Below are 12,602 nucleotides of genomic sequence, written 5' to 3'. Positions count from 1 at the left end.
AAGTCAAAAGGAAAAAGCCAGAGCTCCACGGCAAATTGGCGTGCTTTAACTGAACGGTGTCAGTGTCCAGTGTGAGCCCAGAGTAAAGCTTTTTTTTTTTCTTTTCTTTTTTTTATGAGGGTGAAAAAAACAAAATTACTACAGAAAAGAGATTTTTAAAATCTGCCAAAATGTATCATAGGCTTTACATTTTGATGTCAAATAGTATACATATAAAATATGACTCCAGCATCCACAAAATCCAAAGTTCTCATTCCGTGTGAAATGCCCTCTGAGATTTAGCTCAATCAAAGTTAGTGCCTTCCAGAGTCCGTCAGTGGGTGCTGTTTCTGGGCTGAACTTGCATAATGTTGATTTTAGGTTTCAGACTGCACTGTTCATCACAATCGCAGCATAGTATGTGTGTCATGATTCATTTGTAGATTCCAGGAAGTCAAACTCAAGCTGTCTGAAGACTTTTGGAGGTCATCGTATCAGACAGCTCACACTGACAGTGTTTGGCAGCAGGCTGCCAGAGGCAGACTTTTCTAATGAGTCCAACAGCATCTGGCTGGTTCTGATTCTGAGAAATCGGGGCTGTGGATGTAAGCCCATCACAGCTGATCCTGAACTAAATCTAAGGAGGCAAAACCTGCACGCACATCTGTCTGATGCTTAAGTGAACTCAACGGATTACAGTCTGGAGGTCTGTCTGCATCATCAGGGCCACAACGTAAGGGATGGGAAAATGGTTTCAGTTTTTCATACTTAAAGGTCGTCAATACCTGTGAATAAGTCACATGAAGTAAAATCCTTCTTGGACAAATGTGCACCGGAGAATTGTCTCCATCCTGCACCGTGTTTGTGAATGCATGCATTGAATGCTGCTGCAGTCACTCCAGATCTATTATAGCTCATCACGTGCAGGTTATAATCTGATGGGTCAGGTAGAGAAAATAATCCAACATCTTCTCATTGAAGGGAACCTTGATCGTATAATAGACGAGACACAATTAACCCTTTTAAACCTTAACATCAAATGGCCCAACAATTAGAAAGAAATTAGTAAGAAGTTACAAAAAAAAAACTGAAAATAAGCAAAAAAAGAAAAGTAAAGAACAAGAACAAGAAAATTACCAGAGAAAAGAGCAGAAAATTACACAATATATGCATTTTATTTTCTTTAACATCTGTTATCAACATTTTAAACATGTAATTATAGTTATTATTCAAAACTAATTTTCGTGGGGGGGTCACTGTACAGGATGTTACTTCACAAATTAAGCTTTAGCATTTACTATCTGCACTCAGAAGCACGGTTATGTGAAGTTTCTGTTGTGACTGGAGGTCTTGCAACAGCCACAAAAATCTCCACTGGGTCAGAAAATAACCTACTTTCTGAACTGAGAGGCTGCTGCCATCATCCCGCACCATGCAGGACTTAGAGAAAGATTAAATACATGAGATTTTGTTGGGTGTGCCGCATGGCCCAGTCAGTGCTTAGTTTGTATGTTTCCAACCCAAAACACGTCACTGATCATTCAACCTTTCAATTTAATCCATAAATCCTGAATCAAATAATGTCTATTTTATTTGATTAATCTCTCATTTACAGACCCTGTGGCTGCATGCACACTCAGAAATATGGGTATAAGACATAAGACAATTTCCCATTCAGTTAAGTCATATCTGACTTCCTGCAGACTGAACAGACCTGTTTCTGTGCTGAATGTTGATGCTGTGCTCCTTTAAAAATAACAGATAAACAAAGTTAAAAAATAATAATAATAATTCAAAATCTGCTGTTTTCTTTAACTGCATAACTATGACTGAACTATCTCACAGACAGCCAGGTGTTTAACCACTGCACACATCTGTCTTATGGCCTAGTTTCAGCTTCATGATGCAGGATTAACGGTCCCAGAGATAAGTTGTTGCAATGAGCGAAGGGGAGCTCAGATCTGCTGTAAACAGAATAATTGCTGTGATTTTTTTTTAAAAAGCTACTGAATCTAAATAATACAGTGGGTCCTACAGTATATACAGGACAGACAGCAGGGTTTCAGGTCTTATATGGAGAGTAAAAATTAAAGATGAATCATTGAGCAGATCCTTAATGATTTAGCTCCTAGTGATACAGTCTTGTAAAATCTGGGATGGTGCAGGCATACTGGTTTCCCGGTAGCCCCAGACCATGACTTACTTCACTGTGTTGTTTTCATAGTTATAAGATCTGCTACATCTTTTTTCAAGTATTCCAGAAATGAACATGGGAGCTAATCCTACAGGAATCCCACACACTGATCTACTCTGTCTTTCATCATAGAGCAGTGACTTTATGCACAGAAATGTAGTTTTTGTACAGTTTTTTATGTTTTAGCTACTAATTCTTCCAAGTGAATTGATTTTGGTGTACTGAAGGAATTGTACTGTTTTTGATAAGTTAAAGGGTATTATTGGTCAAAAATATATATGTACATATACATATATAGGGGTTGCAGGAGGGGTTGGTGGTTAGGTTTAGGAACCAGCACAACTGGGTTAGGGTTAGGAAAAGATTGTGGTTGACATGACTAATGACTGACGTGGCAAAATAACTCAACTTTGACTTTTAGTTTCACACAGGACACAAACACTGTTCTCCTTTGGACACATCCACCTCCCCTCCCCTCTGGACCCTGGCACTCTTAAATGTACACTTGTTGATTGTAATAGTGATGCAGGTAGGGCTACACTGTTGAAACATTGTTGAAAGCCCTGTGTGTCACATACACACACTAAAGGGTGCACCCAATATCCGGGGAGTGAGACCAAGCTGGATTGTCTCTACACTAAAAGCATTATTTTTCTACTTTTTAATAATTATTTGTTGCTTAATTTACCTGAATTCACTGTATTCTGCTTACTTATAATAATTGACATAATGACATAATGTAAATAATTACTTATTTACATTGTGTCTCATTCTGATTCTGATTTATTTCATGCAAATAAACTACAATCCTTAACAAATACATTCTGCCACATTCTGATGGATAATTACAGGGATCACTGTCATCATGTGTCATACTTCGACACACACACACACACACACACACACACACAAAATGAGAGAGAGCGAGAGAGAGAGAGAGAGAGAGAGAGAGATTTAAAAAGAAATTTAAATATAATTAAACTCACTCGCTCTTATATGTGTCGGCCCTGCGAACTGTCCAGGGTGTACCCCACCTTCCACCCAATGACAGCTGGGATTGGCTCCAGCCCCCCCGCGACCCTTACAAGGACAAGCGGTTACAGAAAATGACTGACTGACTCACTCGCTCTGGCAGGTGGAGGAAGGTCCTCCCTGTCCTATTCCTCCTCAGATGTGGATGAAAAGTTATCCAACATGGCCGGCACATTTTCTATAACTGAGCGTTGTGAAATTAAACTGTCCATTTTGACAGTTCAATTTCACAACTTAAATTTTGTTAGCTACTAGCTAGTTTTGATGGTGGTAAGCTGTAAATGTTAGCTGGTATAGGCGCACCTGAGAGACATCAGTGACACAGCATGTCCAGGCTTCCCCACTGATTTCAAGTCAGTGATAATCTTACGTTGATGACCAACCGGGAGTTGATACGGTACTTTTCTTGGTTGGTTCTTGGTTATGGTAAGGCTATGGTGGGGCCAAGACTACTTCTGGTAGGACTGTAGCCCAACCAAGCCCCACCCTGCAGTCACGTATGGGGCTCTCCGATGTGAAACAGAAAATGTCTCCATATATCCCCAGCATCCCCTGGCTGCTCTCTGTATCATCTGCCACCACTCATTGTTATGGGGTAGCACCACACCTTATACCCTATGGCATCACAAATCAGAGTTTTAAAGCTCTAGGTTTTGGATTTGGGGGAGAGCTACTCATTTTTACTAATATTTTTGGACTGTCCTCGACCATAGGAATAACACGTATGAATTTTGAAAATGGGTGAGGTTTCTCTTTGAATACATTTCATTTTGTTTGTATATAGGGGTGTCCAAACAAATGTGGTCCATTAAAGCCATTTAGCCTCTGCTAACAGAGTCACTGTCATCACTGCACCATTAAGGAGTGAAAATGGCATGTTGTCATCAGAGACTGTATCTATATTGGATGCAACCATCATGACTGGTTTGTGGACCTCCCATTTGAAACCTCATGTTTGGGATATTGTTGTCAGCAATTTGGGTTTTTGGAGCCATAAGTGACCAGATTTGGATGAGAGGGTGGAGCTGTGGAGGAATGAGGGGTGGATCTGACTCATACGCCTCGCAGACAGCCTGTTACTCAAAGCGGCAGTCCTTAATTATGCGTAACTTTAAGTCATTCATTTTCTGTAATGGCCTGTCCTTGTAAGGGTTGCGGCCAATCCCAGCTGTCATTGGGTGGAAGGCGGGGTACACCCTGGACAGTTCGCCAGACTATCGCAGGGCCGACACATATAGACAAACAACTATACACGCTCACAATCACACCTACGGGCAATTTAGAGTCACCAATCAACCTGAGCTGCATGTCTTTGGACTGTGGGAGGAAGCCGGAGACCCCGAAGAGAACCCACGCAGACACGGGGAGAACATGCAAACTCCGCACAGAAGGGCCCCCGCCCACGCGTAACTTTAACAGATGAAAACAGGTGAATTATATAAAATTAAACCCCTGTACAGTTCAGGGCTCCCACACATTTTCAAAACTTCTTCATGACTTTTCAAGGAAGCAAAATTAAAAAGAAAACTGTTTTCTTGAGATGAAGGAACAGATGAAATGCAGAGAGCAAATGACAAAACATGGGAACCCCGACAGGTGTCACAAAGCTGGAAATGAGCTACAGAGACCAAAACCTTTGTTTGTACCAGACTGTAAACGTGTATTTCTGCTGTAAAGTTGAACATTTTGACATGGGCATCAATGGTGACTGGTTGTCACTTGTCCTTAGCACCGAATGCTTTGTAAAACTTTTGCAAAAAAGCAGTCATAAGTGGTAATGGATAACCGCACATGGGATTTCACTTCATTTCCCATGATTCCTTTGACTAAATTGCTTTAAAGACATCATCATTAGGGCTGGGGTCGAAAAGTTCAATTAATTTCCTTTCTATACCACTTTTCCTTAACCTCCAGAGAAAACATCATGAGGTCAAGGAAAGATGTGAAGGAGAATTGATAAGAACTTGGCAAAGAATTGTGGGACAGAATTCTCTCCTTTGGTAAAGGATGCTCCAGTGTATCCTATACTAAAGGAGATTATAAAAGAAGCACTGACGCACCTTTCCTTAATATTAGGAGAATTGAAACAGCTCTTATCATAGCAGCTGCTCAGGTACTTCTGGTTCTTCTCACTCAGTTAGGGACCTTCCTAAGCAAAAAGAGGTATTCGAATGCAGCCTAGGTGACCAGACTGAGTGTGACAGGAACAGGACCACAAGCAGGAACTGATGATGTTTGAAGTGTGGGTGTCTAATTCTGCTTTACTTTTGTGATAAAACCATTGAAATGTGTCTCAAAGGCATTTAAAAACACAGTGTACCAGTGGCTCAGACACATTAATTTTCAAAAGTCACTTTGTTTTAACTTAAAGGATAAGGCTGCTTTCAGCAAAAACAAAGAACAGGTGAGGCTGACGGTGATGTCAACAGTTGTCTGGATATGCTGACTGTATTGGACACATTAAAATGTTGGCCTGATGATGGCACTACATGAAAAGTCAGAGTATCACCAAAGTTATTAAAGTTCATCCTGAGGAGGATGTGATACGTTGAACCAAATTTGATGATAATTCATCTGATAGTTGTTGAGATAGTTCAGCCTGGACCAAAGTGACAGAGTGACCAACTGACAGACACACCACTGGCAACAGTGTGTGTGTGTGTGTGTGTGTGTGTGTGTGTGTGTGTGTGTGTGTGTGTGCGTGCGTGTGCGTGCGTGCATGTGTGTGTGTAAGCCTGAACCATGAATTTACACACTGTAGTTTATTTATTTTGACTCAATCCGACAAACACTGTCGTGCTGCCACAAATACTAATACTAAAGCAACAAATGTAACAACGAATCTGCCACTGAAAATAATCCCCAAACAAATGCAATTGTTGCCAACAATTGGCAAAATATGTGAATAATCAGCAAGCTCAAATTATCAGAATACACACTTTTCAGAGATATTTGGAAAAAAAAACCTTTTCAGATTCCCATAGAGGAGCATGTTTTGGAGGTGAACAACATAATATGAACACCTGACTAATCATACAATTGTCAAACGACACCACAAACTAAGGCCCAGAAAACTTGAAGCAACACCTCTCAGACACAACTTCAAAACACAGTATTATAAGCTTCATAACAACAGCTTTTGTTGCTGATAAGAGCACCTCAGACATGATGTTTTTCTGTAGGCCAACACGGAAGTTTGTGCCACTCCGGTTCCCTTGTCAAAAAGCCTATGGGATTTTTCCATTGGATTTTGGATTATTGCAGAAAATAAACAAACATTCATGATACTTACACGTTTTGTTCAGCAAGCTGATCTTGACAAATGAACACCAAAGTGGGTTATTAACTGACGTATATTTTGCCATAGAACCTAAGGTGAAAATCTCTTCAGCTTGTGTTAACCACAGAGGTCATTTCAGACGTGTAAAAACTCCACTGAGGTCCATACGAGGGAACCCGAGAAGCTGAAATGCTAACTCTTTTCAGGTTTTATAACTCAGTCCTTTGGTACTCTATTAGTGTGCACTTATTGGTGCAGGAGTCCCTGATATTTTTTTTAACCAAGCTCTGGACATTAAAGTTAAAAGACAAAAAGAATCCTCGACATTGAGGAGTGTACTGTTTTCTGACACCTTTCACAAGTATTTAAACTGAAAATGGTGTAATTTATTTCAAAAACATAGTTATAAAAAAAAAGGCAAAGAGCAACTTGGTAATAAATGTTTCACCAACTGCAAGAAATTATTAGATTAAGAAAATTATTTTTAAAAGCTAGGGCATAAAAGAATAATTATATATTTAAAATTCTGTTACAGAATTATTATAATTTTTCAATGGTTTTTCCAGGTCATTTACTTGTTTGTTGTTTTGGGTTTTTTTTTGTTTGTTTCCTTTCTCTTTGTTTACTTTCTTTGTTTGGTTTGTTAAAATATTGTTCAGGTGGGGTGCCTGGTGGCTCAGTTAGTAGAGCGGGAACCTTGCTGCATGGCGTCCCTTCTCTCTCTTCCCCTTTCACACTATATCTCTCCTATCAAATAAAGGCATTGAAAAACCCAAAAAATAAATCTTTAAGAAAGGTAGGTAATTAGGTTATTTTAGGTAATTTTAGGTAATTTTGATGTTCTTTTTTAAAATAATTTCTTGTTGATTTTTCAGTCATTTCTTCTTTCATTGACTATTGCCTTTGTTTCAGGGGTTAACGTGTCACTAACTGACCAACTGTTCATCCTTCTTTCAAGGAAAAAAGAACTATATTCATAATTCAAAATGACATTTAAAATTATATTTCAAAGTTATTGTATTTTTACGCATTACTTCCAGGTAATTTCCTTTTCTTTTCTTTTTTTATTTATTTCTGTTTTTAGTTTTTTTTCAGGTCATTTTCATGTATTGTATTTTTAAAGGAAATCAAGCCAGTTTGGTTTTAAAGGGTTAGTGATAATAATCCTATAACATAATATGCAGTAATATAACACTTGGCACTGGGCCATTCAGCATAACAAGTATTTTCACTTTTAATACTTAAGGTATATTTTTTTCATATTCTTCTTTACTTATGGAAGTAGGACATGTTCTTGTGACAGAGTTTTTTTTTTTACATCAGAGTATTACTACTTTTAATTCCGTAAGTAAGTCAAATGTATTTATATAAGGCATTTGAAAGACAGGTCACAAATTGCTTCACAAGGAGAATATACAACACACAAGAAAGACAGCACAGAAGATAAGCTTACTACCATAGCCACAGAGATAAAAGTACAAAACTATTTAGCACAGCTCATATTAATAATGAAATAACAGATCTGAATGCTTCTTTCACCACAAAATAAATATTTTGGTAGAAAAAAATCTCTCAATTTTCTGCAGTAATTTAAATAATTAATTCCCTCTATTCTTATCCATAAAATTAGAGTGAATACTTCATCAGTGAATCGGTGAATATTATCAGCTAAGAAAACTACACTTTGTCTTACAATCAGCTCTCAGCTGACAGTGTCCAGCTGCAGTGACTGTCTCCTGTGCTGCTGCTCATCAGCTCTCACCTGATAGGCCACCATGTTGAGGAAGTAGTTGTAGGCGCCACTGCGGTTCATCCCCTGAGTGGCTGACATTGTGCCCTCAAACTGCTTTTCGTCGGCCACGGTAGCTCTACATTTGGCCATGAACTTCCAGCACTGACAGGTTTTCTCAGAGTGCCTGTAAAGATGGCATCCTCACATCCTCAGAGAGGCCAGAATACAACTCCCAACAGGCCGGAGAGTGGCGAGGAAAAGTAGAAAGTCCAGCAGGTTGTCCCTACATGCTCCTTGTGATGGATTAACAGTGAATGTAGTCCGGCCGGGCTCCCTGTAGCCAGCAGCCTCAGCAGGAGCTCCAGGTCCGGCTGCTCTCAGTCCAGCCTTGCAGGAGAAAAAGTTGTTTTTTGCCCATATCCTGAGTGCGTTGGCTCTGCGGCTGTGCTGGGTGCTGCCAGAAAACAGGGAGAGTTGGAGGCGAATGCCCGGTGCCCTCCCCCATCATCCTCCCCGCTCAGATTAGGCAAAGAATCTGTGAGGGGAGGAGGGGGTGAGAAGGAGGAGGAGGTCGACAGGGACCATGTGTCAGTCCCATCTGTCCCTCCCTTCCCCTCCCCCACGCACAAACCCCGCAATACAATAGGATTGGGCAATACTCCGGATTATTCCAGATTGACAAATTAAACTATTACCCCCATGTGATTTCTTGACACCTTACAGCCCCCGATTTACCTATAAACCCCCCCAGACCTGCTGCAAGTGAGAGTCTGCGTGTCATTCACAGAAAGAGGCCACGTCCATAATCCCAACAAGTTATCACAACTGCATTATGACCCAGAAACGTTCAAGTGGGACAGACTGGCTGCAGAGGCAGGGCACATTAATGAATGTGCTCACAGCAACAGGCCTATGGATTTTTTGGGGGCTGTAAAGGAAGACCGAAAAGACACCAGGCAGAGAATAAAGACTGAGTTGCATCTGATATTGTAGCGGCACCTGATATTTTAGCTTCCATTAGATGTTGAGGTCCTCTTTCTTTTTAATAAATAATATATTAGAATGATAAGGCCACTGTGAGGTTTCAGCCAATATTAGGCACACCCTGTGCTAAAAGGGCACCCCAAAATTACTTTTCATTTATTACTTTTTGGTGACATCTTTATTGATGATCAGTTGTTGCTCAGGCAGCTTGCAGTAGTTGCTAGCTCCATTAAAACTTAGTGTCATGATAAACCGACTTCCCTTTCCCTGAAAGGAGGACAAACAGTTGAATCAACACATTAACCCTTTGAAACCTGAGCAAATTGGCTTAAGTCCTGTCAAAAACATTGGAAAAAGGCAATAAGCAAGAAATAAAGAAATAATAATCACTTTTTAAAAAACAGAACAAAGGAAAGGAAAGTTTAAAAAAACAAAAGCAACAAACAAGTAAATGAACATTGAAAAATTATAATGATAATAACTGTTTTTCAGTTTTCAAAATCTACTAATTTCTTGCAGTTTGTAGAACATTTATGTTGCTCATTGCCCTTTTTCTCATGTTTTTGAAAGATATCACACCAATTTGTAGTTCAAAGGTTGAAATACTTGTAAAAGGTGTCTGAAAGCGGCACAAGAAAAGTGATGTGACTCCAAGTTTTCAAAGGGAGCTTGTATGTGTTAAAGACACACTGAGGTGTTTTGTGAACAGCACAGCAGCAGTGAAATGTAATGATGTCTCTAGTCGCTGTTACAAAACGCTGAGTGCATGAGAAGAGAGTCAGATTAGATTTGGGTTACAGCGCGGGGTGGAGCGCCGGGATAATCCTGTCGTTGTTCAGCCCTCCTCTCAGTCAGGATGACCTTCACAGACAGGACATCAGTGTCTGCAGCCTGTTACACTCTGAGTCCTAATACACTCTCACCAACACAACAACTGTATACACAGCCTCTCTCAGTCTCACCTGTCGAATTTAGAAGGCTCACTTCAGTAAACAGCAGGTGATGCACAACATTGAACCCGCTGCAGCAACACGTCTCCATTCAGAAGCAACAATGGCTCTGAGAGAGATCCCAGACGAAAGGAAAATTCAAAATAAGATCTCCGTTTTGTCAAACCTATGTCTCCTAGACATAACTGAACTCGTTAAACACCAATATGAGATTCTGACCACTTTCTCATCCATCGTATATATTTCCTCTTTCCCTGCAGTAATCTTTATTTTTCTGAAATAATCAGCTCTTGAGATAAAGGTAATATCCAAAAGCAAACTGTATTTGCTTATAAATGAGCCCCACAATTTCAGAAATTTGTCTCAGTGCTCAAATTCAAATGCAAATCTGTGTATTTATTTGTTGTCAGAGTTGAGAGACCTCTGAGAAGCCTATGAGCACAGCAAAAGAATCTCCAATAAGAAGTTCATTTACTTGGGACGAGACAAAGGAAAGACTATTGTGACCCAAAACAATTTACACTGGGACAAAACTCTTCTTCAAAGAATCTCCTAAAAAATATTTTGTATTCTTATAGTTATAATGCAAAACCATATGCCATATCATATATGTGTAGGCCCATTGTCAACTTAGTGTAATTTTTTACACAAAGACAAAAAAACTCCACACAGCAGTCAATACTATAAAACTCAATGGAAAAATTCCTACATTATGCGTAAATATGTGATGGCCTGAGACACTGTATTCCATTTTCTAGAATATTTTCTCTGTAAATTGCATATGTTCTTCATACTTTACACTGTGAACTTTTTCACGTTCTGTCCTCTTTGTTTCAAATCTTTTACAGCTTTTTTTTAAAAAACATGATGTAATGTTTATATTTATTTTTTATTGTAAATGTGTCTATTTCATATGTATGGTAGACTTTTTTTTTCATTTTCTCTTATTATGTTTCTTTTTATGCATGTTATGTTTCATGCGATACAAGTCAAAGCCAAGTCCCAAGTCTTTGAGTCGCTTTTGAAATATTCAAAGCACTTCCATAAAATTGACATCATGTGACCTTTTTGTCCACAATCAGCTTTAAATTAACTTGAGCACTTTAACATAAGGAGTTCTGGTTGTGTGTAAACAAAGCGGCTGTGGATTAAGAGGAGGCAGACAGTTACTGCTGGTAGAGTGACTGTAGGCATCACTTTTCTGCAGGTTTGTCCTCTGCTTGTTCAACATGTGGTTGATAAATTCATTATTATTGTCTCCCTTCTGTTGCACTCATGGATAATGTGGATGTGACTCCAGTAAAATATATCCTAAAGTCTGTTTTATTCTGTCCACTGTGGGTTCTACTCTGAAAATTGTTCAAGAGTCCTAGATCTCGAGTTAGAAGTGATGAGTGTAAAACTACTACAGGAAACAAATGACCATTATATGCCACATTTGCTTGTTACCATGTTTGTCTTCAGTAGGATAAGTTGTTTAGCTGTTTTTAGGACTGATCACCTCTGTACATGCCAGTTGGAAAAAAAATCAACCTGTGCCAAAATCTTGTTCTGTTCGTTCTTCAGAAGAGCAAACAGACTGTCAAGGTTCGCTTTCTAGGAACTAAGTAACAAACAAGAGGTTAAATAAGAGGTTGGCTCAGTCCAGACTCAGTTAAGAGGCTTGGGCTCACACACCCGCTGAATGTAGACTCTCAGAGCTCTTTGAGCAAATCAACAGTTTTAGGATAATTAGTCTGTGGAGCTGACAGCAGCTGAGGGATAGCACAGTATGACAAGAGCCCAGGAACACATAATACCCCTTGGCATGTAATATTTCATCAAGTAATAAGCTGTCACAACCAAATTGGTTTTGTTGGTTCTGTTAAAGGGAAAACTATCTGCAGCTACTTCATTTTAGTTAAAAAAAAAAAAAAAGATTAATTTAAGTCTTTGTAATCTCAGTCTTAGAAAGATTCAGCAGTGCCAAGTTTCTAGTAGTACACGTTGCAGACAATCTGAACTAGTCCATCAACACCACAGCCCTCATCAAGAAAGCCCAGCAACGTCTCAACTTCCGCAGAGACTGAGGAAAGCGAACTCTCCACCATTCGTCATGACAACATTCAACAGACTAACTGTGGAAAGCATCCTAACACACTGCATCACTGGGAACTGTACAGCTGCTGACTGCAAACCCCTGCAGAGAACTCTGAGAGCAGCTCGAAGGATCACAGGTGTCTCTCTCCCTTCATCAACGCACAGTGTGTCAGAAGGGCCACCAGCATCATCACTGGCCCCTTCCATCAATCCCACCTCCTCACACTCCTGCCACCTGGAAGGAGGCTCCAGAGGATCCGTGCAAGATCTGCCAGACTGTGCAATTGTTTTTTCCCACAAGCATCAGAGCACTGAACACTCTCTGGATGCTGCCCCCCATCCCTCCCTCCAGCACCACAGGATGATAAATAT

The 12,602-nt window shown here is 39.8% G+C and overlaps 1 protein-coding gene across 1 annotated transcript in view; it reads right to left on the bottom strand.

Moving 5' to 3' along the window:
- serinc4 (serine incorporator 4) overlaps positions 1-8,565 on the bottom strand; it is a 36,207-nt gene extending 27,642 nt beyond the window's left edge. The window contains exon 1 of the mRNA XM_042485112.1: positions 8,248-8,565. Within this exon, the coding sequence (XP_042341046.1) occupies positions 8,248-8,367 (120 nt within the window). The 5' untranslated portion in view covers positions 8,368-8,565. The remainder of the gene's footprint in view (positions 1-8,247) is intronic.
- Positions 8,566-12,602: the final 4,037 nt, after the last annotated feature.

Source organism: Plectropomus leopardus, chromosome 1 (assembly GCF_008729295.1).
Source record: "Plectropomus leopardus isolate mb chromosome 1, YSFRI_Pleo_2.0, whole genome shotgun sequence".
Classification (NCBI taxonomy): domain Eukaryota; kingdom Metazoa; phylum Chordata; class Actinopteri; order Perciformes; family Serranidae; genus Plectropomus; species Plectropomus leopardus.
This window is presented reverse-complemented; position numbering and strand designations above follow the sequence as displayed.